The following is a 27,957-nucleotide window of genomic DNA, read 5'->3' on the forward strand; positions in this document are numbered from 1 at the left end:
CTGGACAAAAGGTTCGCCACTCGCCTGCACAAAGTGGTGGCAATCATTTGTTCTATGAAAGTATACAACAATGAAATGCGTCTACGATGTTATGTAATTTGCCGCGCTTCCTATTGAAGAAAGGAAATGACGCCTTCTAATTATTTGTTGCGTTGTTTTTCTGGGCATTAGAAGGCACTTGAGCAACACAACTCACTTAGAGGACGCTTGGTTTGAACTATTCATTTAATTTCAAGTTTGGAATTTGCTTTTGTTTTCCACTAGCATCACTCCATTCAGCTGGTAGTCTACATTTAGGTTTTCAAAAGAAGAAAAGCACTAGTAAACAACCTTGAAATATATTTCGAACATGTCTTTAAGGAAATATTAGTACCACTGTGACCTCACTTATGCTTAAGGCATTGTGTCGTCTGTTTGTACATTATTCCCTAGCAAGAAGAGAAATGTGTGAAGCAAATGTGAACATAAGTGAGTTGTTGGGCTTAGAAAATAAGTGTCCATTAATACTATACTCAACAGCAGCTGAAATTAGGAGGTAGCGGAACCTTTGATATTATTATCATCTGTCACTGTAAAAATTAAGTTAGCTTGTTATACTCATTAAAGAAGATCAATATTCTATTAGTTAATCTCAAACTTAAGGTTTTCAAAACGATCTTGACTACAAATCTGATTAGTCTGTTTATGACTTTACTTTCCCTCTAGATGGAAATGGAAAAGAGGCATAATAGTGGAGGTAGATAGCATCACAGTCTATAGCGACGGGTCCAAAATGGACTGCAGAATAGGCACGGGAGTATATTCCGATGATCTGGACATTTCTCTCTCCGAGGCAGAGTTAATACCAAGCCCGCTAGGATCGATCACAAGAGACCTCAATATACAATTTCAACAAATAGCAAATAATTGAATAATAATTGAACCAATGATGGTACTGAAAGTACCATTTGATCAAATTTGAACCGGACTGACAAAAAAACATTTTAACGTAGTTTTATATAAATCTTTATTATCATCCTCAAATGACTCATTTTTATTCAATTATGGTACTGAAATTACCATTTGATCAAATTTGAACCGGACTGATAAAAACATTTTAACGTAGTTTCATATAAATCTTTATTATCATCCTCAAAAGGCCCCTTTTGAGTCAATACAAGCATACCAGCGATTTATCATAACTTTCTTAGACTTGTTTTAAGCTTTAGAATGGCCTTCAGAGAATATTGACTTTTTCGGTTTCGGCTCATTTTTGCAGCGCCATCCGCTATATTGTTGGACAGTTTGGATGTCCTATTCACAAACCCATTGTAAGTATTTGATGAATGTCAGCAACGTTTTTAAGGCTCTTTTAAGACCTTGATTAAGACCTTTTCAAATTATTCATAATCAGGGCCTTTAACGTGAGTCGAGTATTGACATACATCTTACCGAAAACATTAACCAAAACATATTGAATCGTTCCATAAGATCTCTTGATATCCTCTGCTATCTCTGTGATGCCAATCCGACAGCTTTCATGCACTGTTCTTTAACTTTTTCGATGATATCGTCATTAACAGAGGCGGAGGAACGTCTCGCATAAAGCAAAGTCTCGATAACTTCGGGACCCTCACTTAAAGCTTTGTACAACCCTTATACGTGAGTTAGGGATAAAATACACTCCCCAGTTACAAAGAAATTGACGCTTAATAACTACTAAGTATCTCTCAACAGAAAATTTTTGTCAATAAAAACTGCTGCGCTAACGTGACGTCAGCAACCGGACGAACATTAAAAGCTAAATATACCCGCAATCTCATCACAAACCATTTCAGTTAACTAAATCATTACTGCCAGCACGTGCTCAGTGTTTTAATCCTTCAATTTACTGCCTTTTCAATGAAAGTTTATAAAAAAAAATAATTGCTTATGGGTTAAAAATAGCTCTATATACATACACACATGTACATATATGCCTATACGTCGGCATTCTAGATTTCTCTCTTATCTCCGATCGCAGCTATTTCTTCTCGTCCGCCAAACACATACACACGTAGTTAAAAATTGTGCTAAAAATCACTTTCTGTCATATTTTCCACACACACGCGGCAGACTTAATGACCGCGGATCATAAAATGCTAATGAAAATCGACGAACACGAGTGTTTGGTCGACTAATAGCGCCATCAGTCAGCCAGTCAGTCGGTCAAGCGGTCGCTTGTAGGCTGTGCCATTAATTCATTTTATCTGTCATCTACTTTTGCTCACTTTTATCAGCGAACGTGATGCTTTGGTTCCATGTTACACTTTTTCTTTTGATAGCCATTTGGTTTCATTTTGACTTTTTTTTCAATTTCATACTCTTTAATAGAGCGGAAAGCGTTCGAAAATGTATACTTACATATACATACCTGTATCTACGTACTCGTATGTATATTAATCAAACTCTTATGTTCCACATTCACTCGTTCGTCGCTCTTCGCTTTCGTCTGCCACATTTATGTTTTACAACTCGCTTTTTATTCGCCTCTAATATATTATGGCACCTGTCTGGCAACTAAAAACACAGTTTTTCAATATTTCCATTGAACTTTTTGTAGTCGAGTTTGTTAGACACTTTTGTATTAATCCAGAAATGAAGAAATGAAATCAAACCACCACAAATCATTTTAATGATGTTTATTGTTTGGATTACTTATGTGGTGGCAATCAAAACGCTTCCTATTGCTTACATAAGCCACAAATATTATATATATTTATATGGTATTCTTATTACATATATGTAAAGTATATATATACGATGAGCTAGCTGCACGAGATATACGACGACATTGACAAAGTTAAGCGAAAGAGACAGAGGCTACGCTGGCTAGGTCATGTCCTCCAAATGGATTAAAACCAGCCAGATCTGAAAGTATTCGACGCAGTACCCACCTGGGAAGCAGAGGAAGAGAAAGACCTCCACTGCGTTGGAAAGATCAGGTGAGAAAGGACCTGACTACAGTTGGAATATACGATTGGCGCCAAACAGAGAAAAGAAGGAACGACTAACGCGTCTCGGCTATAACCGCGTAAACGGTTTCTGCGTCAGTAAAGAAGAAACCCATATGTTGCCGCATGTTCTTGACTTGGATGAAAGCATATTTCTTAATGTACATATAGGTTATAAAGTAGATTAAGGTTCAGTAAATTTTTATTGAAATAATAAGGTTGGTCGGGAACTGGTACAAGTGCAGCAACATGCCATGGTTGGTTTCGTCGCTTCAAAGACAGCAATTTCGATATTAATGACCCTCCGCATGAAGAAAGGTCAAAAACCTTCGAAGACGGTAAATTGGAAACGTTGCTTGATGAAGAGCCACGTCAAATACAAAACGATCTTGCTTCAGCATTGGAAGTCCCCCGCCAAACCATTTCAAAGCGACTACTTGCGCTGGGAATGATTCAAAAACTTGGAACTTGGGTTCCTTAAGACCTCAATGCAAAGAAAGGCATGAAACGTTCTGCTGAATGACAATGCTCGGCCTCACGTTGTGAAACCCTTTGAGACCCACCTAGAAACGCTTAAACGGAAAAACATATCCCACCCACTATATTCCCGAGAAATTGCACCGTCCGATTATTATTTGTTCCGTTCGCTGGGAGATGGTCTGACCCAAAAGCATTCCCACTCACATGAAGACTTCGAAAAATGGCTTGATTCTTGAATAGCATCACTAGACGAACAGTTCTACTGACATGGTATTCAAACTTTTTCTAGAATAATGGGAAAAAGTTGTGTCTAGCGATAGGCCATATTTCAATAAACCCCAATAATTCCTTTGTAACCTAGAATACACAATATAAAGTAAAACATTCATTTGAAAACATACTATACATTCCGCTTGATTTGCACTTACCCACAAGTAACTTACACTTCAAACAAGAAAAAAATCGCTAATTTCACTTGAAAATATTTGCCAAACAACAAACAGGTGCCAATGAGTCAGCCAATTTAATGTTGTAGCCAAACTCCCAATCACACTCTTACCAAAGACGTACCGTCTAACTGCTCCCACAGCCATTATGTGTAAATTGCTACAGTAAGCCAAATTGCAAGCCAACGAAATTAACCCAAATCTTACAAGCACAAAAAGTGAAAATTTAAAAGTAACTCTGAAGTGTTGGTGTCCATGTGGTATGTATGTATGTAGGTACTTAGATTAAGCCAAATGCTCACTTACACACCATCTCTGTGGATGACTAGGACTTTAATAAAATTCCAAACAAGCTGGTGCAGTTGCATTACTTTAACATACTACAACACAAGAAAAAGGATTACCTGTTGGAAATCCTAAATTAAACTCATTGGAATGCTTTGCTCGTGAAATTATTATCAAATAATGAAAATTTCAAGCTTCGAAAAGTTTTAGAATTACCGTCGCCGGCAAATATAACCTAGAAGGTATATCAGTCTTTGCCCACGATTCCTAGTCTCTCTCAAAACATATATTGTTTCACATTTAGAAGAACATATTGTATGAAGATACACCACCTTTTGATGTTAGAAATGAAGGGATCTACTATTTTCCGAATACATTGAGCTTTTCGATCAGAAACTTTCTTCTTCTTCTTTATTGTAGTAGACATCGCTTCCGCGGTTATAGCCGGCTTCACAATAGCGTTTCAGTCGTTCTTCCTTTTCGTTGTTTGGTGCCAATTGGAGATTCCATGTGTTACCAGGTCCTTCCCCACCTGGTCTTTCCAATGGAGTGGAGATCTTCTTCTTCCTCTGCTACCCTCGCTGGGTACTGCGTCGAATATCTACTCTCCAACCTGGAGTGGCTTCATTCCTTCGGACGGCATGACATAGCCCGCATAGCCGCTGTCTCTTAATTCGCTGAACTATGTATGTCAGTGGCGTCATATATATCGTACATCGTTCCATCGATAGCCGAAACCTTTCACGTAGCTAAAATTTTTTTGGAGATTTACCAATATCCACCACGACTACTATTAAAGATCTCTATTACAATTAACTTCTAAAATTAATATGAACTCAGACCGAATCCACACTGGCAGCGCGTACCTCCGACAGACTATTGAGTCTTTATTTCTGAAGGGATAGAACAACTAAACAAAGCATTATAAAAGTAGATTGCGAAAAAAACTTAAAAAGATTGATGGTGTAAGACACTCTCGAATATTCATGTCAAAATCTAGCTGAACTGCCACACAATTTAAAATCTGATAATATCAAACGGTAGTAAGTACAACGATCTTCTTGTCAGACTTAGCATAAACTGATGTTAGCCGACTGAACAAATTTGTACGCTGAAAACGCTTTGTCGATCCATAAGGACAAACTCGACCTCTTAACCTAAACTAGAATAAATTAATTTTTTCAAGGTCATCATTGATACATCATCTATTAAGAAGTTCACGATTAACAGATTGACAAATGGTCCTCAGCTTTTCTCTCTTCCTCTAAACTTTAAAAGTAGTACTAGTCTGGACTTCACTCGCTGACTATATTATGAGCGGAGCTCACTATATCTAGGCATTCCTATGAGCTCGAGTAGGAACTGTTCTGAAAAAATATTTACAATCTTCTCATAGTTTTGTGGCAGTAAACGCAATTTTTTTTCCTATTTAAGATTGTCGATTTTATGTTATCGCCAACTTGCACTTTTGCAGCAATTTCGTAAATATTTATTTCCTTGTTTAATTTATCTAACATTACTTTTGCTTAAGGTTCTCTTGGCCGAAAACAGTCGGCCTGGCACATTTTTACGTTCATTTGCCAAATTCCGGCTGTTGCAATGGCTGAACCACACCTCATAGGCAGTGCAACCGAACTTTTATATATAGTTATGAATGTACTTATGTATATATGTAAATATATGTAACTACCAAATGCAATTATTCCGAAAATTGCGTTTTTCGTTTTGCCAAGCAGCAAGCAATAATGTTTAGTCTAACTGCCAACAGCTGGCAGCCAATAACTGACACCCAGCAACCCACAAAGTGCATAACCACCGAGTCATTGAGTCAACGGGTGGTCACCAAGTGTTTCCTCCTCAACCTCTGCAATTTTGTTTAATTTTTGTGTTTTGTATTGTTGTTGTGGTTTTTTTGTTGCGCCTTGTATTGACTAGCAGTTCATTAGTTTAGTTATTTTGGCAAGTATTCACGGTAATATGAGTTTGGCAATGAGCATTAGGGTTACTCATTAGTGTACGCGAGATTTGTGCTTTAAGTAATAGTCTTTATATTACTATATAAAATTGGCATCAATTACTACTACTTATTAGCAAAAAATTGTAAGAATTTGTTCATAATTTTAAAATTGTTAATTTATTCTTCAAAATCTATTCGTCTCCCTCAAAGGAATCCCCTTGACCCAAATTCGAAATCCTTCCATAATTCCGGCCTCTTTTTATGAATAACTTTTTGCAAATGAGGCATAACACTCAAATAGTATTCTTTGTTAACAGTTTGGCAGATCGGTAGGATTTCGGAGTGTACCAAAGCTCGATAATCGAAGAAAACTGTTGATTTTTGACCTGCTTTGACGTGCTTTTCTCGCCTTCGGCTCATCTTTGCCACGATATTCGGCCGATTGACGTCCTGGTAGTCGGAAAGTATTGTTTCTCAGACGTTGATGTGACGCTGTCTTTTGAAAAAATTAGTGATTTTGGAACCAAATGTGCTTTCACTTTATTTAGGCCAAAATAATTTTTCAAAATGGTTTTCACTGATCCTTCCGATATTCCAACGATGTCAGTAAGATCTCTGACTATTAATCTTCGATTCTCTAGCACTCATTATTTTATTCCGTGGTTCGTAGTCAACGCGTTCTTGACCCTTTTTGTATAATCAACTTTGCTTTGTCATAGTGAAGAATAAATGGTCTTCTTCGGGTGATTTCCCATTTTATACATTTCTCTCAAATAAATTTTGACGTATTGCTCAAAACTGATGGTTCTAAGTTGCTCATTTGATCTGTTACAATGTAAACAGCGGAACTTTAAAATGTTTCGAACGTCTCTTTGAAAGACCTTTTGTTGCTCACTCTCGTTTCATCCATCTTAAAGCAAGATTCATCTCACGAACTGATAGAATCATTTTTAATTGCCACTTCTTTGAAATTACACTCCACCAATGAGCAATATTGTCATATTATGCTTTAATCCATACTAAATATAAGGAATTCGAACTTCACGAAATTCGTTTTGAAACAAGGTGTCCCAATATTGTGATCTCTCACCAAAACCCTAATCAGGTTTATATATTTTGGGTAGTCCTGGAAAGACTTCTAATTTTGGTCACCACTAACTAGCGCGTTCAAAACTACGCCAGACCTCTATACATGGATATACTCATGCCGATACATATCAACCAAATATTTTAAATTACGCCTCGAACCTATGAAAACATACGTATTAACAGCAACCGCCATGACAAACCCGGACCCCGAACAACTAAAAGTCTCACATTCTTTTCTATCTGGCCCTCAAATAATACTCTTATTAATCTCTCTCTTTCACAATCCTTTTTATTTGGCCTTCATATAATACTCTTATGAGTGTCTCTCTCGCACGCTCTGAGTACTTAAAACCATCAAACTTTACCAGAACAATGTCAATATAGAGCTAGCTATATCCCAATTTGCTAGTAAGACTTGATTTCCAACTATAATATAATATTTTAATTCCCTTGAATTTTGAACCTAAAATTGTAAGTTGAGAGCGATTTTTATATTACCTCCTGGTACTCTTTAGTTATTATTCTTAAGACTATTCCAAGCTTTCCATTGAGCGTCTTGAAAAATTTTACAATTTTTGTACTGGTCGAAGGATATGAGAGGAATCCTAAGTGTTGATATAGTTTTAGCTATGACTGTCTCACCCTAGTGTCCCTTTAGTTTAAGCTCCAACTATCAAAGAGCGAAGCTTTAAACCCCTTTTCAAAATTAAGCAGCAACATTGCTGGGTATTTTTGTCACTACTTTTTATTGTTGTTTTGTTCACGTATCACTCTTGGCAATTAGACAAATCTTTGGAACGTTATGTAAGCAATATTCGTAATTAATGGACATTTTTGCCCGTAAATTAAGTTATTTTCACAAGCAGTTGCAGCTGCTGCCTTAAAAAATAAGAGGATAATATTAGAAGCTAACAACTTTTTTGGAAAAAATGGAAATTTATAGCTTGCTTAAATCAATATGTCATGCGAAGATTTATATAAGTGGATACATTTTTTTCTATAATGTTGTTTGTGGATAGGCTGGGAAGGACGTTCGTTGTTTTCCGAACTGTTGCAAGAATTATTTCTTCAGATAATGAAGTACAATGAAAGAGTTAATCTAGTTCCCGAGCTCCAAAAATGTCAGGAGATGTAGTTCTAATTCAGGAAGGTATCCAACAAGAGCAAATTGGGTTTCCAATAATCACTTCTAGATTCAAGCTTCAAGGATAAACAAGACATTCTCGAAATATCTTCTATGAGCTATCAATTTAGCTGTCAAAATGTCTCCTACAAAAAATTTCGCAATTTCCCACTAAGTAGATTAGTACCTTTTGACTTGCGTCGGCAGTTTTGGCTTATGAAATGTCCCTGAAAACTTCTTGTTACCTTAGCATTAATAGCTTAATCTACGGGACGACTACAGGCTGCAGAAGAATTTACATATAGAACCTGCGGGCACAGCTCGATGGGTAATGGCGGTTGGGTATACACCGACTACATTAGTCCAATATACAACTGCGAAAGAAGGTTCAAAGTAAATATAAAAAAAGATGACTGGCGTAAAGATATGTTAGCTACGCGCAACATCCAACATCTATACGCATGGTGCGAAAATGGACGATTGAGTTAGTGCCGGAATATACTGTCCAAAGTTAGGCATAAAGCAACCTTTTAAGTTGCCGAACCACTGCGGTATATTTCAAGCTGGGGTCCTTGATATTGCGAAAGCCACGGAGCTGTCCACTAATGCATCTGCAGACTATTCCGGAGTCCACATCTACCTAGAGCCAATCAACAATCAAGGCAGTAACCTCGTATTGCATGTCGGCCAGACGAAACTGCCAAGAATGGTGTACGCTAACATCCGAAAACGTAATCAACATTGGCAACCGTATGCATTGTCTATACGGCGATCTCGACAAGAGCATGCTACAGGAAATCAAAACCCGATGGCATGAGCTCCCAAAGTGAAAAACTGCAAAAGTCATGTAGAAAACGGTAGACCAGAAGTACACAAAATTCCTATTGGCACTCAATAGAAGAAACTTTATGAAAATGAAGCGAATACTAACTCTACACTGTTTGATGGCGACACACGCCCGCGGGATAGGGCTGACATATCGAGAAAACTACAGGAAATGTTTAGAGCAAATCACTAGGGAAAAAATGGAGGAGATATCGATAGTGAGACCGCAGAGTCTGTTAAAATTCCTAAAGAATGACTACTTCTCTCGGACTTAGCAACTAAACTCCATCTGATATCATAAATAACCAAAACTAGTCTATGCGTAGCTTATTGGCCTAACCTAACCTAACCTAGCATTAATAATTATTAGCGATTATAATCGTTATTGAAAGAAAAGGCTTTAGTTTATAACCGTCACTCAACATGATCATCTGATTTGTGGGTTCAACTTGCTAAACTGATTAGAAATAGTCAGGGCCAGCCATTAATACAGGCAAGTTATGCAATCTTTGTCAGGTGCCAAATCAAACTCCGCCATTTTGAAATAAATATCATTTATTACTATTTACATAAGAGTTGCAAGCTATTTAAATATTGAAAAGTGACTATAGTTACAACAAACACAACAAACGTTCATATACAATTGTGTCATTTTACCAACAAATATTTTACATTTCCTTTATGTCTCTTCCGCAGGTGGAAACAAGTAATGAGATGTATCGTGCTGTCATCGAAGAGATCGCACGTTTCCTTGATCGTTATCAAACGCAAAAACAACAGCAACGCCAATTACAACAACAGCAACAAATATCCCGTTCCAAGAGTCTATACCAAGTCTACGATGGCAACAGCGCTGGCGAAGGTCATGAACAAAGCGCCAGCGGTGTTGCTGTCTTTGGAGATAAATCAATGAGCACATCTTCTGCGTGTCTGCGCACGCGCAGCACCAGCAACCTGATCGTAGACCTCAAGCAATCGGCCATACACAATGGCAACGCCGCAAAATCAGGTGGCGCCAACATGAAGCATAACAGTCTGGCCACAACAGCAGCAGATAAGCGGAGTTATGATGCCATTAACACAACCAGCAACAATGCATACACAACATTCAAGGACTTTACCTGGTACGCTAACACTTAAGATATTATATAAACGAGTAATTATTATTAATTATTGCATTTATTTCTCCCTCCCGCCCGCTAACACAGGCGCCGTTCACCCAAAAAGTATGCCGAGTCCAAAGCTCAGGCCGCCGCTGATGATCTTGAGGAAAAACTCAACCAGGAAGCTTTTCGTCTGTCGCGCACCATACACAATCTACTCAACACATCTACACGTCAACCGGATTTAACGCAGCACCGTAACGCCGCGTCGGCGTGCAACAATGCACTGCATACGAAAGTGGCGAAACCCACAACAATACCGACCAACATACCGACAACACTCATTACACCTGCTCAAAACAATGCGAGCAACAAAATGTATGCCACAGCCGCTGCGGACAAACACAACAGTCGCAACGTCCCAGCCGCCGCCACCAACTCGCTTGCCAACGCCACTGCGGATATGCTCTTCCTGCGCGCTAACAATATACGCGACTCGCGCCTATCGTTGCGTAGTTCCACTGATAGCTCTGTACATTCCACCACCTCCAATTCGTCTGCGGTGTCCACCTCCTCCTCTTCGGCAGCTTCGACTTCATCGGGCAAGGTGGAAACGGACGAAGATGTCACGCTACATCATCCATTCCATCCGATTGCGCTGTCATCATTCAAACAGCACCAACATCCGCTCAGCTCAGCCACCGAAGACGAAAGTGGCTTCAGTTCGATTAGCTCTTTTCAGGATATCGGTGTACCGCTGTGCTCCACAATGATTTCGAACGGCACATCCACACCGAATCGCTTATCGTTGGCCAGCGTCAAATTGGACTCAACCAGCATGGGCAATGGCAACGGTGCGACCGTTGCTGGGCTGTGTGATGCCGAGCCGCGCGAATACGCGTGCGATAGCCGTAATTCGACCTTGAAAGCCAATCATCCCGGCAATGTGCTGGGCGTACCACTGCAAGCTACACACGACATGCAACACCGTTGGGATACAACATCGAAAACTAGTTATCGCAACGCCAACAAGTATCAGCGTTTCTCCACACTCTCCAATGAAGAGGCGTCCGCTGTACTTTGGGTGTAGGAACGCGCAAATCGGCCTCAAATCTACTTAGTGCATTTAATTTATTAAATGTTTCTTTTAGTAAAGAAATCGAAAGAATCACTTATATAAATACATACACATACATATATAGTAGATATTTATAAGTATCTTTAACTTGGTTTCATTTCGGCGAGTTTTAAAAGAAATTTTAATCAGAAATTTTAGCGCATACTTCACGTTATAATTAGTACTGTTATAAGATGGTACGATTCCGTGCCTTTTAATATGTTAAATGTTATTTTTAGAGAAGTATAAATTTTATGATATTCATTCTTAAATTCTTCCAGTTTCTGTCGCACGAATTCGCAGTTGCATTTATTTTGCTATACACACATACATAAACATATATATATATACGATAAATAGTTTTAAAAACGTTTACTAAACGCTAAGATATTATTGAAAATTAAATAAAACGCCAATTGGTCTAATTAGATTACACTGAAAAAACTGTCATTCTTATGAAATACTTTTGGGATAGTTTTTTGGATTTTAAAATGAAACATCCTTCCAAAAGAATCCATACCATCATGTAGCATTTAATAAATAGTTCTGTGAAATCCCGGTGAGGTAATACTCGTAATGTTTTATAGGGTATTTAGCAGGCTGCATTTCCGTTAAGCACACTAAAGTGTGATTCATTTCGAGATTCCCTACTTTTTGCGTAAAGTTTTATTCCTAGGCCAGAATCGAAGAGGTATTGTCCACATAGACTTTAGATTTAACATGTCCTCACCAGAAAAAGTCTAACGGTGTGATATCACGCGAACTTGGTGGCCAATCGGCCGACCCAAAACGTGAAATTATGTGCTCACCGAAGTGTACAAATAGGCATCATCGGACCCTCTTGGGACTACTCAAGAGCCCTTTAAGCAAAGCATTGTCGATTGGGAATGTCGAGCGGCTTCAGTTCTTGGACAAGCTGTATTTTGTACGCTTACAACTTAAGATCTCGATGTAAAATGCGCCAAGTCGTTTCATACATCAGTCCGAGTTGTTTGGAACGGCGCCGAATCGACTCTCCACGGCCTTCGTGTACATCCTCAGCTACGGCTGCTATATTTTCTTCACTGCATGCTGAACGTGGTCTAGTCGATCAAATATATTCCAGCAATTTTTCGAATTGAGCGAAGCGCTTGAAACACATTCTTTAGATAGATATATGTAGATATGTTATTTGAGGTAATGCACCGCGACCTAGGGTCTATTGTGCTCTCTCCTATATCACATGACCTCCCAGAGCCCCAGCAGCCTGAACAGTTCCAGGAGTTTGCCGGGAGCTAGTGAGGTGATTGCGATTAGGAGACGGAATTTTTCACGGGGGAAGTGAATTAGTTCCTTAAACCTGGAGAGATTGTACCCTCCTAGAAACAGCTTGGCGTGACGCATACTTGCTGCCTGCCGCCAGTGCCGTTCTCTCTTCACTCTCTCCTCCATGCGGAGCAGCTCCTTAAGAGTGTGGGGTCCTACCGCTACGTATGGCTCTGGTCCCAACATCTTGGACGCTGCCGCAGCGCGGGCAAGTTCGTTGGCCTTCTCATTTACCTACTCCCTTGTGCCCTGACACCCAAATTAGGTGCACCCGGTTGCACAAGGACAGGCGGTTTAGCCTTTCTTTGCATTCCTCGACTAAGAGCGATTTGGTCTCGTATGATAAGATCGCTTTTAGTGACGCTTGACTATCACTGAGAATAGCTATGCGCTGGTTGTGATAGTTGCGGCTGAGGTTGACTTCAGCGCATTGACAAATGGCAAAAACTTCAGCCTGGAAGATACTTGGGAAGCAGCCTATAGGTATAGACAGCTTAGTACGCGGTCCCGCAATAACCACATTCTTTACAGAACGTCAATTTTTTGATGCCGATTATCAAATATTGAATTAACCAGTCTAAAAGCAATCACACGTCTGTTTAGGATCAAGTTTCCCGCAAACCCTTGGCATGGACAATAATCTAAGATAAGTCTTCGCACTCACGAACGATCGATGCGGGGGGCTATAGCCCGAAAAGGCCTCTGATTTCTGGGATTCACAAGATCTACATCGACTACCAAAGATCACGGATTGTTAGCCCGATTGAACGGCGAATTGCACAAAAACACACTCCATTTGGTGAAGAAGTAAGTACTGTTCCTTCAATCCAACATAGCGGCTTACACTTCTTCAGTAGCCACGGGCAAATCGCTCAAATTAAGCTACAAACCCATCCATTATACATGAACGTCTTTGTGTTTCCAAATTTCGAAAATGTCACTAGGCGGGCAGAAATTTGAATCGAATGAGTATATTACCACCTACTTTGAACATTGGCTCGGCTTGTATGAAACCTTTGTCATAAATATTTCCCCTCGAGTTATCGCTATAAAATTTGCACCAAAAATCTAAAAGAATACTGTAAATATTGGTTGTCAAATATCTCCCTTCCGCTATTTTTGGTCATTATTCAATGCTTTATAACAAGTGTTACAGGGATCGGATGTATATGGGCCATTTCGTTCGATAATCTGTTTCCATCTAAACGGCAACTTCTTAATACTTCCCTCGTAGAAGCCCTCCTTCTTCCGAAGAACTTGGACAGTCACTTTTCGCAAGCCTCTTTCGAGTACAACTTTACACCAACAAGGCGTTCGCCATGGACAGCAAAAGCTGGTAATCACTTGGCGCTATGACCGGGCTATATGGTGGATACCATAATAATATAACAATAATGATTCGGTCCAAAAGGGTTTTTTATGTCAAATCATGCGGCACCCACCCGTTTGGAGGTGGTTTAAAATGGTTTTGTGACTAACTTCCATCTTCTGGGCGATGTCACGAGATGCCACATGCCTGTCTAATTCGATGTTTTCCATGATTTGATCTACCGCCGGTTGGTTTATCCATGGTGACGTTTTCACTCGCTTTGAATCGTCGAAACCATCCCTCTGCAGTTCGAAGTGATAGAGTACCATCCCCAAAACACCATTAATCTCACGGAATGTTTCTCGCATAGTCACAGAGAACAGCAATAGCACTTGGGAGTAATTCATATATAACGTATACCATAAGGCCATACGGAAGTTTGAAAATTGTTGGTATGTTTATAGGGTCAAAGGGCAGTAGTGGTCCATTTTAACAAATTTTGGCAATCCCACGTAATATATATTATAATATAGGGTGGGCCATATAAAATTTTAAATTTAAAGATAGGGCGTAAAAGATTGAGTGTAGCGTTTGCTGTATGGCACGTAGCGCCGTCCTGCTGGAACCAAATGTTGTCCAAGTCTTCCTCTTCAATTTGCTTGAAGAAAAATTCGGTTCGGTTCGCGATATCGCTCACCATTGATGGTTACGGCGGTTCCTTCTTCATTTTCGAAGAAAAATGGGCCGATGATTCCACCAGACTAAAATCCGCACCATGCATTGGCTTCTCGACGATTACGTGCGGGTTTTTTGCGCCCCAAATGCGACAATTCTGCTTGTTATCTTAACCATCGAGGTGGAAATGAGCCTCGCCCGAAAAGATGATTTTTCGGTAAAATTGACCATCCTCGGTCAAACGATCTTCTGTCCAATCTGCGAGTTTTCTTCTTGTGAATAGCGGTCCATTTCGTAAATTTTAGACTTTTCACTGAATATCTGTCACTTTCTGAATGGTATTTGACGTTTCCAATGTCGAAATATAGATAATTCAAATTTAAAACGTTAGATGGCCCACCCGTTATTGCTTCCTGAGTTTCAGTAAGGTCCACTTACCATTTAAAATCAGCCAGCTGTTCGAAAATCGTGAGAGGAATTTGTGATATGGGGACTTGGGGATACGAAGTTATTAGCAAAACACGCTCTATCCTTCCGATATTTGCCTCTAAAGTAAACCAGAAGTTTGAAAAACGTTTTAATAGGTATAAGACAACTAAGAGAAGCCTTCATCCAATTCAACCCATTTTGTTGTCTGGACAGAATTTGTTCCAATAACATGTTTCACAGTTTGACCGATATTCTCAATAAAATGTTGGTATAGGCATTGGAGTCCACATATTCGGTGTCTGGGGCTTGAACATTTAAAGTCCTATTTTGACATTTTTTGTTCATCAGCGGCCCACTTTAAGCGCACTATTCTGCCAAAGTTTTATTCCGATACATTTATTGTTGCATACTAAAAAGTGAAGGAATCAAATGGAATTTAAAATTGTGTTACATGGAAAGCATGCGTGGTTGTAGTCCGATTACACTTATTTTCACACTGGAACGTAGAAATACCAATATAATATTATAACCCGAATTCCGGTAAGTCCTGAAATACGGATTTTTCCCTAAATATGGCCAGGGCATGAGGTCATGTTGATCCGGGCTCACATTAAGCCTCCTTGTATAATCTCGGGTATAAAATTTAATGCCTCTTCGCCTTTTGTGGTTTTTAACAAAACCATTTTATGGGTAGGGGGGGTTTAAATTGAATTTCAGCTTTTTACAACGTCGTAAGTTGTCCTGATCGAATTTGGTAGTTGTATTTTAAGTGATTTAAAAGACATGTGCTTTAAACCTCTTAGAGGGTGGGGCCATGCCCACTTTTTAGAGACTTTAAAATCACAGTTGTTCCTCCGATTCGTTGCACCAAATTACAATTTCGTATCTAAATTTGTGTCTTTAGTTATTGACTTTATACATTTTCGATAATTCCATGAAAGTACAAAGTCGTTCTCCCGATCCGAGAAAAGAACACGTATTTTGCGTATCAATATTTTGACGATTCGAAATACATCCGCAAATTTCGGCATCTAACTTGATAAATGTTCAGCGATGAGGATAAATGGATATGTAAGCAAGCAAAATTGCCGCATTTAGGACGAAGAGCAACCTGAAGAGATTCAAAAGCTGGCATCCAGGAAATACAACGGTGTGGTGGGGTTTGTGAGCAGGTGGAATCATCGGCCCATATTTCTTCAAAAACGATGCCGGTAAGAATGTAACTGACAATGGCGACCGTTATAGTGTCATGATGACCGACTATTTGATGCGTGGAAGGGAAGCTCGTGACCTCGGTGACATTTGGTTTCAACAAGACGGCGCCATTTCTCACCCATCGCATCAATCAATGAATTTATTGAGAACATTTCGGTAAGCAGATAATTTCACGTTTTGGGCCGGTCGGTTCGCCACCAAGATGGTGTGACATCACACCGTTAAATAAAAACTATTTCAAAAAGCTCAATAGCTGTCGTATACCTACCCACAAATTTATTCTAGAAGAAATATTTGAACGCCTTTTCACTTAACTACAATAGATAGTTATATTTTATTGTAAAATATTTTATGTTTTCAAGAAATTTGTGTATTTGTAAATAATGTAGGCTTATACAAATTTATCATACTCGTTAAGCGAATCAATCATTCATACCAAATATGCGCATATTACAGTATAGTCACTATAATTAAATACATAATTATATATAGTTATATATATATTATTGTTTATGCTTTATTATTAGAAAATCTCTTTGACAGTTACATTATGCATTATTTCCTTCTGTTTGCTTCAAATAAAACATTTACGCACATAAAACAGGAAGCGACGAGAAAGTAAACAATGTTGAATTAAAATTAGAAAAAAAAAAAACATCGAATAAGTTATTAATGTGTAGAATATTATGGTAGATATATATTTCGTAATCATATAAATTAAATTATGTAATATGTATTATTGTTAAAATTAGATTAAAATAAGATGATGGAGGGTTTTGCGCAATCCTTAAAACGAAATTATAACCGAACACGATATTCGTTGACGTATATACATATACATATATATTTACAATGTCAAACACGACAAATACATACATACATATGCTAATTAATAAAAGCTACAGACAATTTCATGTGGAAATCTTATATTTATGTGCAGATGCGAGACATTTTCGTGAAATGTGGCAGCACGCTTGCAATATATATATATTTTTAATTCCATTACATTTCAGTTTGAAATCGTACAGGATCACAACGTACCGAAATGAGCAGATTAAACAGATTATTGTTGCTTTTGATTTTTTGTTTCATAAAAAACACATACGAAAGGGCTTAATCCACCCATTATTATAAACATCACATGACTTGCAGTGCTAAAGTAACGCTTCGTATAAGCTGATGATGGTGAAACGTTACACAGTTGCTGTTGAAATCATTGTGAAATTTTCCAAAAGTTTGAGTTTGCTTTGAATACAGCGCCTATAATCGAACACCGACAGCCAACTATAGGTTAGGTTTACCAACGCGAGTATAAATTTTGTGCGATGTAGCGCTGAATGCACGACAATGCTTAGCAATTTAGCGAGTAGCGAACAGCGGCCGCTATTCAACAACATTCCTCAAACGCTGCTGCAGCTTTGTAAACAAATTCGAAACAGTTTATTTATGCATTTCACCGGCTCAACAGTCGCAAAGCTTAAAGACGCCCCACAACACCCAGCGTAGAGGACTTATTTTTGCGCATCGGTTGTACGGAGAGTGGTGGCAGCAATATTTCCGATTGAGCTGAAGGTGAACTGCTGCGGTTACCCTCCTCATCGACCGCCTCCTGTGTTGAAAAATAAAAAAACAAAGTATTATATAGTCAAACATTGATCAGCTGATTATGCGCGCGCTACTCACGTGTATATTTGCACAACTGGCCAAACGCATTTGCGCCAGTTGCGAGGCGGGCGTTAGTGAATTTGTGCTGCCAAAAGGTGGTGTCATCATTGTAGAAACGGCTCGCTTCAGTTTCGAGGGAGTTTTGTTGAATGAAAATGCACGGCCCACCTGAGCAAAGTAAATATTTTCTTCATTATAAGCAGGCAAAGGGTGGGAAAGGGAAAGAGAGTCAAACATTAAAGCAAACTACTTACATACAAATAATAACAACAACATATATTTATTATATACTTATATTACATATAATATGTATCTTAGAAATGCCGCACAATTCATCTAAGAAGCAAATTAAAATAATATAACCTCAAAAATGGCAAATATGCTTGGCCACTGGCATGAGTAGCCTCTAGACAACTCTACATCAAAATTAGCTTTATGTATGAATACAAGCGTCTAATTACAGGCGTCACTGGCCATTATTTAATTTGTAAACTAGTTAAACAAAGGAGGTGGTTATTACTCGGTACCGTGCTCATTTTTTTAAATATACCCATTCTTTTTCTGACACCCTGCGCTAAATTGAAGGTATATATTTACTAGTGATTTTCAAAAAATCGATTTTTTCATATACATACATACATTTATCGAATTTATATATATTTGAGCATATTCCTTTAAAATTTGTAGTTGATCTGGCAAACAATTTTGGAGATATGAGCGCATTTATAAGAATTTTTAACTTGGTGCAATTGGTTCACAAAACTTTAAACGCATATAAAATATCCGATCTACATTGTGCCAAAAATACCGCGGAAATTGTAAATAAACGCAAAATATCCATCAATAATTATTTTGTCGCCTTCAAGTAATCTCCACCAGACGTAATATACTTATGCCAACGTTTTTTTCAGTCCGCGAAACACTTTTCATGAGCAATTTGTGGGATAAATGGCCAGAGAATTTTGTTTTATCTCTACGATCGACAAAAAACGGGTGTATCAGAGCGCCAATTTCAGTTTGGGAAACAAGAAAAAATCACACGGAGCCAAAGCTAGGGAATACGGTGGTTGATCGACGGAATTCAATTTTTTTTTTTTGCTTTAAATTGGGTCACAATTATGGGTCGATGCGATGGTACAATGTCAACGTGTAAAATCCATGAATTGTTCTTCCACAATTCTGGCCGTTCTCGGCGGATGTTTTCATGTATGTCTCAATACAACCAAATATAATTCTTTATTGACCGTCTGTCCCTCCGGAAACCACGAATATCGAAAAATAAACAATAAGAATAACCTAAATTTTTGAGTGGCTTTGGTGTGATTTTTTGGTTTCGTCTCGTTTTATCCCTCCTTTCTTCCGATAATTGTTGACTTGTTTGCTTCTCAAACTCATACCGTGAATGTGGGATCGGAATTCGCACGAGACATGTTTTTGGTACTCTTTTTGAAAAAAATTCAGCTTTATTGGGACGAGTCGAAAAGAACAAAATAAATTTTTTTTTGAAATAACATTTACTCGGGGAATTAATAACAATTTGCGAGTGCTTTTTGTCACAATGTATATTCAGTGCCAGTGTAATGAAACAGATGTTCCAAGTTGAATCAATATACCACCCTATATGAATTTGTAATCAATCACCGGCAAACAGACACCAATAAAAAGGAAATACAATAAAATTAAAAGGTAATAAAAAGAAATGTTTATAAACACAATTGATTACAGTAATAAAATCAATTTTACATATAAAAGAAAACAATTTCAATTTTTACTTATTGCATTCTTATTTAAACCAAAAACGAAATTAGCAAATTTTCTAAATATTGATGGAACGAGTATATACATCCCACAAAATTATATGTATGTACATATGTCATCACTTAAAATGCAAAGAAATAACGCAATATCACTTTTAAAGGAGATAGAAAGAAGTACTAAGTAAGTATATAAACCAGAAGCTACTCATATAGCTGAAGCTTAAGAGGCACACCCAGCGTAAAATTTTGTGAAAATATTTCATTAGCTATACCTTTAAGAATAACATATTAAAATCGATATCTCAAATAGTTGTTGAGTTACAGCTTAAAGGATAGTCTCTCAATTCAATCGCTCCATCAGTTTATTTTTGAACGCATTTTATTTTCGAAACAGAATTTTTCGAATTTGCTGCATTGATAACTCGAAGACAACAGATCCGATTATCATGAACTGACCTATGGGTTTTTTTGATCTGATCTGACAGGCGAAAGACGCCCAAAATTTGGTTTAGCTATTTATTTTTTTCCTCAAAAATATCACAGTTTATTTGAAATACGTGTTAATACGCCCTGACAATTTCAAATCAATCGATACAGTAGTTTTATTTTTTCAAAATTCACAAAAATCGACGTTTTTTTGTTTAGCCTGTGACATATGTACTATATGTAATACAATGTAGTGAATCGTAATCAATGCAAAGCTGAAATTTGTTTTTCTTTTTAGGTTATGTTGGTTTATATTTTAGGTTATTTTTGTACTTGTACTTCTGCAGTTGTAATGTAAGCATAATAAGCTAGCACTATAATTAGGAAGCATTTAGACACAACTCTTAAGTTAATCAGTTAATCACGAAACCAACATTTCAAGACAACAGTGTAAACTCACCTTTTGACGCGTACGCGCCGCCAACTTGAACGCCTTCGACAAAGTGCTCAAATTCACATCACTGATATCCACTTCCAACTCCTGTGAGGTGCGACTCAGTAATGCGCTGACCGTGTCCGTGCGACAAGCGTTCTCCGCCATCTGCTTGCACAGCAACTTCAAATACACCACCTTATCCGTTTCATCATCGGTTATGGTGAACGAGAAGAGCTTCTCCTTATCTTGGCGGCAAAGCAAGGCGAAAGCGCGCGGACTGTCGGTGATGTCAATGACAAAACGTATCGCATTCAGTGACACCAACTTCACGTGTTTGTGTGACTTGGTAGAGCTCGGCGATTTTGCAGTATTAAAGGCACGCGAACGCTTTTTACACACCTCTATTGTGTCGGAGAATAAGTACAACATGAGCGTATCACCACGACCGCTAAGATTATCAGAGAGTTCTGTTACTTCGCACTTGGAAATGAAACTACGATTCGAGGAAACTAAATGAGCCTGTTGCGCGCGAGGAGAGGACATAATGAAGGCAAAGTCAATAAAACGTGGACAATAGAAAAGGCAAACAACATGCTTACCGGACAACCTTCAATGTCATTGAAGATATCAAATATCGCCATGCGCGATTCCGTCTTCCGTTTATCCTCGTTAATATGCATCATGACCTCCTTGATGGCTTTGAGTGCCTGCTCAAGTTTAACATAGTCGGGATTGTTTTTGTTTGTGTGTTTTAAAATGTCTGCAAAGTGTAAAAGAAATTATTTTATTAATACCGTTAGGCTTAAGATGTCTGTTGAAAAGTGTTGAAAAAGTACTTGCTTTTATAAATTATGGGAAATATAATAAAAAGTGTGCGTTGCACGTTTAGTAGAGTACATAAAAATAAATATATGACAAAACAATAAAAGGCGTTGCCCAGAAGCTATAATTTCTTCGGAGATTATAAAAAACATGCCTACTGGCTTCGTGGCAAACTTAACATAACATAACCTGTTTAGGGTATAATATCGGTCAAAGAGTGGCTTGAAATTCTGTAGTAGTTTTTCAAAAAACGACAACCTCTAATTTTGTCTTTTACTCACCGTTCAACAACAAACTAATGCTCGGCAGTCTTTGCACGGGGCGTATCATTAGATCCTGCAAACTCTGCCGACCGCATTCCGGTTTGGTTTGATTGATTTTTAGAAATGCATGGAAACGTGGATTTTGGCTATCACATTGTTGCAGTGTTTCCTTCATTTGTTCGAAAAAGTTCACATACGGTGGATACGCCTTGGTTAGCTCATCACGATGCTGCAATATGATATCACCAATTAAACAATCCTCTGACCATTTACCCTGTATCGCGCGCAAACTCTCCAGCATGCACTGATGCACTTCGTGTATGGGCAGAAAATTGTTGAAGATCGATTTGATCTCGGATTTATTGAGTAGAGCGTCGCTGGTTTCCGCAATTTCTTCGAGTGGATTCTTGAAGAGCTGCAGAAAACATAAGATATTATATTGACATTTTTTTTTTACATTTAACTAATGCACAACGTACCTTCACTATTGTGTCTAATATGCCCACATAGTTGGACTCGGTGCTGAAGAAGTCCATAAAATGATTGAAACGCATCGACTTCTTCGCCGGCGTCGATTCACAAACTGTTGGCGTTTCAATATGCACTTCGTTGTGCAGCTTGCCAGCCTCCAACTTGTCCGGGCTGGTGGTGCAATCGAAGAAGCTACCCGACACCGACAAAAGACCGGCATCAGAGACGGACGAACGTCGTTTACCCGAGCCGATTGGTGTGCCTTCGAATTGTATGCGTTGTGAGAAACGTTTCCGTTTCCGCTTATTAAAACTGATGGGCAGTGAATCACGACGATCGGTATTGGGCGTATTCGCAATACTGTCCAAATACTGTAAGGAAAGTGTTGGAATTTTTCAAAACAATTGTTTGTAGTGCAATAAAATGCGCAAACTTACATCGCCAAAGAGGTAATCCATCTCGTCCGCGTAGCCATTCTGTATGGTATACCAGAACCAATCGGACTTGAGAATATGTGTGCGGTGATTTTTCGGCTCTGGCTTGGCTTGTGTGGTGTGCTCATCAACAACCTAAAGACATACAGCAAACATATTGATGAATTGCTAAATATTTTGGCTTTTTTTTTTTAAGTGTATGATGTAAATGTCTGCTAACTGCACACTGACGCGCGCTTACAAATATTCCAGCATAATTTTGTAAGCAATAAATTATTTTCTTTTGCGCGGTGCAGTCATTTGTTAGACGTGGAAAATTTTCCGATTTACAAAAATGTGGAAATAATAAAGATGCGCGCCGCGCCTGCTTTTGCCTCGTAAGGAATATGTGGAAATTTGTAATTTAGCTAGCATATTGAAACAGGGTAAGTGATGTGCAACTATAGGTATTTGATTAGCGCATTATTGTTGCAACTTAAAATACACGCAAACTGTTTTCTTTATATTTTTCTAATTTCGAAAAATGCTACACTCAAAAACATTGAAGATTTAGCTATACCACAGTCTCGCAGCACCCTGTACACTTGCTTACACAGTGCAAATTGTCGAAAATTGACATGAACTGTGAATTGACAAACTGAAATTTTCCAGTTAGCGCAATTGAGCATTCAATGGACTTCGAAAATACCAAACAATTTCAACGATATCAAAACAAATAACAAATCCAGCAATTAATTAGACATTTATGATGTGCAAGTAAGCACAAATATAGCGCACATACATACATGTACATATGTATATAATTATAATGGGGATGAGTGAATACTTTTTACGATATGATGATTTAAAATGAATCAAACGAGCTACGAGTTACTAAAAATAATATAAAAAGCACAAATATTTGGCAGCACAATAAATTATTTTCAAAACGTTCGAATTGTGGGTTAGCGAGGTAGTGAGAAAACCGTCATGTATTTACTTAAAACATAACAATTTACAGTAAAGCAAATTGTTTTGTAGACAGGTTTTAAAAAAGAAGTAAAAAAAATAAAAATTTAAAAAAATTTAAATTTTTTTTTTAAGTTTAAAAACAATAGTTTTTTCATACTCATAAAGTGTGAAACAAGGCAAAAGCAGTGCAGTAAGCATAAGTGTAAAGAAAAGTACAACACAAATTTCAGTAAAAATATGAATTTGAGGTTAGCTACATTAAGTGCATTTAATTTTACGAAAACAAAACGCATTTTTTCAGGAAAAATACGCTTAAAGTAGTGTGTATCAATATAATTTGCTTGGCATTTTTAACATTTTCCACTTCGCTTTAAATATTTACTGAAAAATGCTACACATGGAAAGTAGAAATTAGCTGTTTTTAGTTTTGAAAATATTTTATTGTGCTGTCTCTATAACCATACGATTTTTTAATTGAACCAAAACCACATAATAAAAATGATAATTACAAACTAAACATGAGTTAACACGCTTAAACACTAGTTCAGTTGGAAAATTAGTCGACAACAGTAGAGTAGAAAGTCGTAATAAGAAAAAAAAATGTTAAAAATGCGATGCAAATTACAGGACTCGATTTGAAGATTTTTAAATCGAACCAACTCAGAGAAATTAAATGCATTAAATGTTATTAAAACGCGCACGAAAAAGTAGAAAAAAATGCCGTTAAAACGAATTTCAGGCTGGAAATTTCAAAACACTTGCAAAATTTTCAAATTCTCCGCAGCTGCGCACTGAATGTGTGTGTGTACTTTTCCCAAACTTGTGCTTTTTTTTTTGCAAAATGGCGTTACGCAAAATGATGAAATGAAATGTGTTTTTAAGTACCATTAAAGAACGTCCGACGGCAGCGCTTTGCATATGTTCGCGTTTACACTGAAAATTTTCCAGCGTTTGAGCTTGAGTCGAGGCATGAAGTTGCGTATTTTGCTGCATGATTTCTTGATTAGCCATTATCTTTGGATTTTGCATAGGCGGCGACGAATGCGGCAGTGAAATCGGTGCAGGTGTTATGTAAGTGGCAGCTGTGGGGGTATCGACTGACGGTGGCGCAACTGCAGCAGTAATGGGCGACTTAGAGCATTCCAAGCTAGCACTTGCCAGCTTATTTGATGTCAATGTTGCTGTTGAGGGCGATGGTGCGGAGTGTAGCGAATGTTTGGCGAACGACTTTGGTGTGCCAATTGCCTTTGCGGCGGCGCTGAGGAATTTCGCCGGCGCTTTGGGTGTCTTGAAACCACTATTGGGCATTTCACGCTCATATTTTTCATCCTTCTCCGGTGTTGTCGGCTGCGCATGTATATTATGTTTGTCCTTTTTGCTGCTGCTGCGCGTTATGCGATTGCGTAGACTACGAAATTTTTCCTTAACCGGCTTACGTATCGATTCGTTGAAGGTGCTCTCTATAGAAGCGATTGAGCAGAAGGAATCATCCGCATTGCAGCCATCTTCATCATTGGGTGCACCATCGAGCGCCACCGAGCTGCGACGTGGACGCAATATTTTCGAGATGGGTGTGCGCACGGCGACAAAGCTCATCGAACGACGTATGGAACGTGTTATGGAGCCGGTACGTAAGAGTTTCGGTTTTTTCGTGCTATTCGGCAGCGCAAATGATTCCACGGACATTAGTGATATGCTATCGAAACTTTCACGTTTGCGCTTCAACTCATTCAAGCCACCGAAATCTTCTTCTTCGATGTCGGCGTTCATATCGTACGCCTCTGCCTCAACTTCCATCGGTGATGGCTCGTTTTCGGGCGATGAGTTGGCAGTGACTATCAAATTTGGTATTTGTAAAGTGCTTGTTGTTTTAGCGGTGGTCACCGTTGCCTCTGGCATTGCATTTAATATGGGCGAAATATTATTTGGATTATGAAACGGCTCTTTCGTGAGTATAATACCGTCAGTGGTGCTTTTATTGGGGTCTGCATTGTCAACAGCTGCAGCGTTTGTTGTTTTTATTGGCGTGCTTGCATTTTCATTGAGGTCATCACTCGTTAAGGATTTAATATTTTCGGTTTCCAACTCCGCTCCACTCGAATTAGCATTAATGTCATACTTGGGTGGCGTTGCGAGCGCTGCTGGAATAGTCGGTTTCTGTGGTGTGCTTGCATTCTGCTGCCCGACTGGCATCGCATCTTCGGGATCGTCTATATCGACGCCTTCAGGCAGTGGTGAACCATGTTGTAGCGCCTTATTTCGATCATAGTCCACGACCAGGCGTTCATCAAAGTAATCGCCGTCATCATCATCATCCACATCATAATTATCATTATCAACATTATTATCAGCAACATCACCGTTCTCTGCTTCTGGTGTGTCAACCAGCTGCTCAATTGTACACGCATTGTCCACATCCATTTGGCAATCGGCGTCCGCAGTTGTTGTTGCTTTTTCAGGCTCCTTTTCATTTACAGTCTTTCCTTCAGTCTTATCAATATCTACGCTTGGCTGCATTGTCCCAACTAATGCGGCTGCTTCTCTACTGGCTTCCATTGATATTTTTGTCGACGTCGTCTCAACGGGTTCAGTTTTGTAGAGACGTTTTGGTGTTGATGGTTGGGGATGGGATTGTGGGTTAGTTATTATGGGCTGGGGCTTGGGTGAATTGCAAGTGTTAGTCATGGTTTCGAGAAAATAACCACCAGTATTAGGCATGACCTGTAAATTTGTAAATTTATGAATCTGCGTAGCAAAAATTTAGTAATATTCTAACTACGGGTGTTAAGAGGTCTTGTGCTAATTTAAAAATCTTCCCATATGTCACTGTAAATGAGAACTAAAAATGTGAATAAAATTGATAACTTGTTTTTTGTTGTTTTACTAGTATTTTTTGGAAAATTCCGCGCGGCCACAAGTAAATCTGTTAATGATGTTTAACTTTTATGACAAATTATAATAAAACGCTTGTGCTTGACAGCAGAAAAACACATTAATTTGTGCGCCACAATTTTTTAAATTTTTTGTTTTTGTTTTTTGTTGCACATACAATTTGTTTAAGTTGCAAATATTAAAAGTATTAAACAATTAGTGACAACGCTCTACATTTAAGTATTATTATTAATGCAACATACACATACATACACACATACACACACACAAACGTGTCAACAGTAAAACTACAAATGTCGTTTATGCGAAATAATTCAAAAAATTCATAAAACTCACGACATGCGAACACTCGGGATCATCCAACTCCGCCGGCACGCCCCCATTGCTGAGCAGCACATCGACCATGTGTTGATGCTCGTCGGCGGGGAAGCCGAAGAAGCATATCTTCTGACCTTCAAATGCTTTCAGTTTATGCTCGCGCGAAAAATCATCGGTCGTCGCACGAAACTGCAGTTCGTCGCGTCGCTCCCAGGCGGCATAAACCCAGGCCGGTCGTACCACGGTCAAACGAAATGTTTTCGCATATCTAGAAGAGTCCATACAAAAAAAATATAAATATTAAAAGCCAACAACAAAAACATTGCATTAATTTCAAACAATAATAAAGATAAGCGCAATGAAAACGCCATTAGAAGACGATTTTTTTTAAATAAAATTAAAAAAAAACACCAACAACTTACTGATACTTATCGCCGCCGCTGTGACTGCAAATTAGATGTGTGATCTTGGAATTCATGTCTTTGCGTATGCAACCGCCCATCGAATGTATGAGATTGACGAGACGCGTCTGTGGGTTAGCGTAAAAGAGCATACAAACACATACATAAATGAGAATATAGCCAAAACATTTGTGTACAGCAAATGAGCAGCGAAAACAAGTCATTAGACTCACCAACTCATCCTTCTTGCGTATGCCTGTAAAACACGTCACCACGCCGCGCATTGAGTAATTGTAAACGGGTCGCGCGTTGCGTATGAGTCCATCCTTAGATTCGGCAGCATGCTTCAAGGCAGGTGGACCCAAAATGCTGTAATTACAACGAAAAACAAAAACAAACAGTTAAAGCCAGTTTTCAATTTAAATAGATCGATAAATACACAAATAAGCGTGGGCAAAGCACAATATTATGATTTCGCATTCGTGTGTGTGCTGCAAACAAATCATATTTCGCCGAATTTGGCATGCGTAAGGCGATCATTTTCATTCATCAGTTCATGGCCAATAAATAACAATCGATTTATTGCGGATGAACTGAGCATTCAGCGCCACTCGGTTCAAGAGAAGCCAAATGCAAAATGTCAAATGTATTCGTTAATTTTTATTTTCTGTTGTTAACCATATGAAACTCGAAATTACGAAGAAATATTCGTGAGCCACTTCAAAGTGACTGACTTTTAACAAGAACACCAGGTGGTATACGTAATTTTTGTGCAAGCCAGGAAATGGCAG

At 38.5% G+C, this 27,957-nt stretch overlaps 2 protein-coding genes across 6 annotated transcripts in view; one reads left to right on the top strand and one right to left on the bottom strand.

The window, feature by feature from the left end:
• The window catches only part of LOC105229041 (probable serine/threonine-protein kinase cdc7), a 95,245-nt gene extending 83,404 nt beyond the window's left edge, over positions 1-11,841 (top strand). The window contains exons 3-4 of the mRNA XM_011209095.4: positions 9,874-10,301; positions 10,386-11,841. Of these exons, the coding sequence (XP_011207397.2) occupies positions 9,874-10,301; positions 10,386-11,370 (1,413 nt within the window). The 3' untranslated portion in view covers positions 11,371-11,841. The remainder of the gene's footprint in view (positions 1-9,873; positions 10,302-10,385) is intronic.
• Positions 11,842-16,609: 4,768 nt separating this feature from the next.
• The window catches only part of LOC105229042 (protein ECT2), a 41,646-nt gene continuing 30,298 nt past the window's right edge, over positions 16,610-27,957 (bottom strand). For 2 of the 5 annotated variants that reach the window (XM_049458396.1, XM_049458397.1), the window contains exons 3-13: positions 27,400-27,535; positions 27,188-27,294; positions 26,784-27,033; positions 24,441-26,276; positions 22,608-22,739; positions 22,179-22,541; positions 21,718-22,114; positions 21,214-21,374; positions 20,639-21,133; positions 18,014-18,163; positions 16,610-17,939 (exon numbers count right to left, since the gene is read on the bottom strand). In XM_049458396.1, the coding sequence (XP_049314353.1) occupies positions 17,808-17,939; positions 18,014-18,163; positions 20,639-21,133; positions 21,214-21,374; positions 21,718-22,114; positions 22,179-22,541; positions 22,608-22,739; positions 24,441-26,276; positions 26,784-27,033; positions 27,188-27,294; positions 27,400-27,535 (4,159 nt within the window). In that variant the 3' untranslated portion in view covers positions 16,610-17,807. Of the gene's footprint in view, positions 17,940-18,013; positions 18,184-20,638; positions 21,134-21,213; positions 21,375-21,717; positions 22,115-22,178; positions 22,542-22,607; positions 22,740-24,440; positions 26,277-26,783; positions 27,034-27,187; positions 27,295-27,399; positions 27,536-27,957 lie in introns of all 5 variants that reach the window. The other 3 variants (XM_049458395.1, XR_007422995.1, XM_049458398.1) reach the window with 3 other exon arrangements.

The sequence above is a fragment of the Bactrocera dorsalis genome, chromosome 5, assembly GCF_023373825.1.
Source record: "Bactrocera dorsalis isolate Fly_Bdor chromosome 5, ASM2337382v1, whole genome shotgun sequence".
NCBI classification, from domain to species: Eukaryota; Metazoa; Arthropoda; class Insecta; order Diptera; family Tephritidae; genus Bactrocera; species Bactrocera dorsalis.